We start from the raw sequence: 4082 nt of genomic DNA on the forward strand, positions 1-4082 counted from the left end.
AATCATTTCTAAAGTTCACTAATTAAGTTAACTTCTTTTTTGATAATTTATTTTTTTGTTTTTATAAATAATTGAAGAAAATGTATTTAGTTTTGACAGAAATAATGATAACAAGAGGGTTTTAGGAAAGTGAATCTTTAGAAGATTTTTTATTATTGTTTTCTTGTAAATCTTAGAAATTTATTTCATATTTAAAAATGAATGGCAAACAGTTAAAATATCAATTTTGTCCAAAAAATTTTAGTAATTTTGCTCTAGATATTTGTGGTGGTGGAGAGTATCGCAGAGCACCACTTGTTATATTTGATAATAATGGAAATACTAGTCAGTTATTTTATTATCAGGACGGATATCTCATTAATAAGAAAAGCCATTTGGCATTAAGTGCATCTTCAGAAGATGATCCTGAAAGAATTGAAGTGATTCAATCACCACAAAGAAATCAAGCTGAACAATTATGGAAAATATACGAAAGTAACAAAAAGGGATGTGTTATTTGGAGTGTTAAATATCCAACATTATGTATGACAGTTGAAGAAGGTAATTATTCTGATGATACATCTATTATTCTTCAACCATATGACAAGAGTGGAAATCAACGGTTTGTCATAAATTGTAAATAAGAAAATAACAAAAAAAGAAATAATCAAATAATTAAATGTTTTAATTTATTTAAGTTTATTATTGTTGAATAATTAAATTCAAAGCAGCTTTAAACGTTGTAGTTGTATATGATAATTTTCCTTTAATTAAAGAAGAAGGAGTAAAAAGATCAATACAGCATATTAATAAATTTATATTTGGAATAGAAGAATGTAAAAGAAGGTAAGTGATAATAGGAATGATAGTATCTCCAGAAATATCAATATTACAAATTTGTATTAATTGATCAAAAAGAGAATTTAAAGAAAGAATAAAGTCATAAGGAATAGTTAAATGAGTAAAATCAATAGAATGAATAAATTCATTTAATTTAGTATTTGAAACAAATTTATCAAAATTAGGGAATGAATGTTTTGAATAATCATTTAAAAGTTGTTGTTGTTTTTGAATAAATTCTTGATTAGACAAAGGTAAAATTTGAATTTGAATAGATGAAATAAATAAACTTAAACGAGAACATAATGCTCTATGAAATAATATAAATAATACATCAGAATAAGAATGATCAATATTATAATTATTAATTAAAGATTTTATTATTTCAATTTGAATATTTTTTAATTTTGAAAGTAATTGAATTTGATTATTTTTAAATAATTTAATACTTTCAATATAAATATAAATTTGAACACCAATTGTATTATTTAAATTAAATATAACTTTATTAAATCTTTCTTGTAATTTTTCATTATTTTGAATTTCAATATAAGTTTCTTTATCAATAATTTTTAATTCTTTAATAATTTCTTTTAATTCTTTTTCAGTTGAATTTCCAAAAATTGAAGTAAAAAGAGTTTCATAAGTTAATTTTTCTTGATCTTTTTTTTTTATTAATTGATTTAATTTAATTTCAATTTCATTAATATTTGATGATAAAGAAGAAATATAAGTAGATGGCATTAAACAATAAAAATCAATATTATTAATAATAGTTCCACTTGATACTTTATTGTTTATTGAATTATTATTTTCAATAAATTTTTCAATAATACTTGAATGATATTCAATTAATTCTTTTTTAAATTTTAATAATTCAAGTAAAGTATTTTGATAAATTCCATATGCAATTCTTAGTTCTTCTTGGTTTGAAAATTGAAAATGTTCATTTGCTATTTTTACTCTATTTAAAGTTAATTCAATTTCTTCATTAATTTCATTTTCTAAAACTCCAAATCGTTGTAATAAATCACAACTCGACAATTTTGCTTTCATTAATTTTTCTAAATATTCTCTTTTTACTTCTACTGAATAAATACCTTCAGAAATTGAAAATTCAGGAAGTTGAATATCAATGAAATAATCCATCAAAATTTATTAGTTTCTATTTTTCAGTTTAAAAAGAAAAATAAAATAAAACATAATTTTTGTTATTAAAATAAAATTTGTTTTTTATTAAAAAAATAAAAGAACTTAAATTAGAATTTGTAATGGAAACTCAAACAAGTTTAGACTCGCTTATTAATCAATGTCTTATTGCTGATACTCTTAACTTTTTTTCATTATTTCATCAAATATGTTTTCAGGTTAATCAAAGACATTTTGAAACAATACATGAACAAGCACTTTTATATAATAAATTATTTGACGTATTTCCTTTATTATTAAAACAAACATTGTCTTTATTAACTTCAAATTCAGGTCAAGGAATTCCTGATATATTAATTTCTACATTAAGATTAATAAGAACATTTCCTTTTAATTCAATTGTATCAGATATTACTAGCGATTTACTTCATGAAATTGTACAATATTATTTAAGTCAAGTAGATTCTCTTCATCAATTAAATATTATTACTCAACTTTTAATTCCTTTTTATTCTCCTAATTTTAATCAACAAATTGCTTTATTATATTTTAAAAAATATATTCCGCAATTACCTCATTTAATTATTTCTACTTCTTTAATTCCTCAGTTTGTTGATTTTCAAGAAATTTGTCATTCAAATAAATTATTAGCTAACTACTGTGTTTCTAAAATCATTGAACTCTTTAAATTTGATAAGAATACTAATAGTAAAGTCTTTCTTATTTCTTTAATGAATTCTATGAAAAACCTTTGTATTATTGATGGTAGTCTTCAACTTTGTAAAATGTGTTTTGAAATTGCATTCCAATCAATTCATATTGTTTTACTCTCTGATTTTCTTCAATTTTTACAACAAGAAAATCTTCCTGATAATTGTTTTAATTCAGAACAATGGGATTTAATTTCACTTTCTTCTCCTTCTTTTATTCCTTTACCTCCTGAGTATATTGGTAAAATCCCAATTCAAATCCTTAAAACAATTGCACAACATTATGGTGAACAATTATTAATTGAATATGAAAATGGTTTAGCTTCAAAATTATTGCATTGTGGTTTAGACGAATTACAAGCACTTAATCATGTTTATCAATTTCTTCAAAAAAATGTGTTTGGAGAAGATTGTCCTGGTCAAGTAATGTTTAATGACGTTCAAAAATCTTTGGCAGAAATGAAAAAAACAAAAACATTCAATACATTAATTATATCTCCAGCTTATTGGCCTGAATTAAACTCAATTAAATATACTGACCTTGAAGAAATTAAAGAAAAGAAAAAAGAAGTCATTCGTAATTATAAGTCAAGTCATCCTAAACAAATATTAACTTTTCAACAAGCAGGTGTTGTTAAGTTAAATTATACTAACTTAAAAGGAGTTGTTACTTATCATGTAGTCACTCCACTTCAAGCTACAGTTTTGATAACAATCACAAAAGAAGAAAACGGTATATTATTAAATGAATTAGAACATAAATTAGGTCTTAATGAAACTATGACAAGCAATATAGTTATGTATTGGTTGGAACAACGTGTAATAAGTGCCTCTGATTATATGGGGAGTATCTTATTACACAAAGAATAAACTAACTGTTTGAATAAATGAATGAAAAGACATTTTATTTACATAAAAAATGAAAGAATAAAACAAAAAAAAATTATGTTCTACTTATTTTTGGTTTAAAAAATCATTTTATATTTTTGATATTATTGTATCATTTCTTGATGGTAATAACTTATAACTAAACACAAAATGAAAGTATTTTAAAGGTGGTTTATGTTTTGTAATCCTTTAACTGTTTACCTATTTCATATTAATAAATTATAATAAAATGAAATATCAACAAGAGATAATGCATAACCAACTAAATAAGAAGATGTGTTTTGTATTATTAATATGCTTTATATCCAAATAAACTTAAGAATTTTACACATCACATATTATATATGTGACTTTAATACACAACAGTATTATGTCATAACTTTGACACAATAATACTATATCAATAAATAAACGTGTATTTGATTGTCAATTCCTTTCTAATTTCATGACTTATTTTATAAGTGATAGGATTCCCTTTTTATTGACCACATTGTGGTTACAAAAATAAAAGAATAT

The 4082-nt window shown here is 22.3% G+C and overlaps 3 protein-coding genes across 3 annotated transcripts; 2 read left to right on the top strand and 1 right to left on the bottom strand.

Annotated features, from left to right (window-relative positions):
* Positions 1 to 197: 197 nt before the first annotated feature.
* On the top strand, positions 198 to 623 carry ENU1_101530 (ricin-type beta-trefoil lectin domain containing protein; the record flags this gene model as incomplete). Its single annotated transcript, XM_008859327.1, has 1 exon — positions 198 to 623. One exon carries the CDS (start codon positions 198 to 200, stop codon positions 621 to 623), a length of 426 nt encoding a protein of 141 aa, XP_008857549.1.
* Positions 624 to 678: 55 nt separating this feature from the next.
* ENU1_101540 (hypothetical protein) lies at positions 679 to 1968 on the bottom strand (the record flags this gene model as incomplete). The annotated part of the gene is made up of 1 exon (XM_008859328.1): positions 679 to 1968. One exon carries the CDS (start codon positions 1966 to 1968, stop codon positions 682 to 684), a length of 1287 nt encoding a protein of 428 aa, XP_008857550.1. The 3' UTR covers positions 679 to 681.
* Positions 1969 to 2090: 122 nt separating this feature from the next.
* Positions 2091 to 3548, top strand: ENU1_101550 (hypothetical protein; the record flags this gene model as incomplete). The annotated part of the gene is made up of 1 exon (XM_008859329.1): positions 2091 to 3548. One exon carries the CDS (start codon positions 2091 to 2093, stop codon positions 3546 to 3548), a length of 1458 nt encoding a protein of 485 aa, XP_008857551.1.
* Positions 3549 to 4082: the final 534 nt, after the last annotated feature.

The sequence above is a fragment of the Entamoeba nuttalli genome (assembly GCF_000257125.1).
Source record: "Entamoeba nuttalli P19 unplaced genomic scaffold asmbl_4362, whole genome shotgun sequence".
Taxonomy (NCBI): Eukaryota; Evosea; order Mastigamoebida; family Endamoebidae; genus Entamoeba; species Entamoeba nuttalli.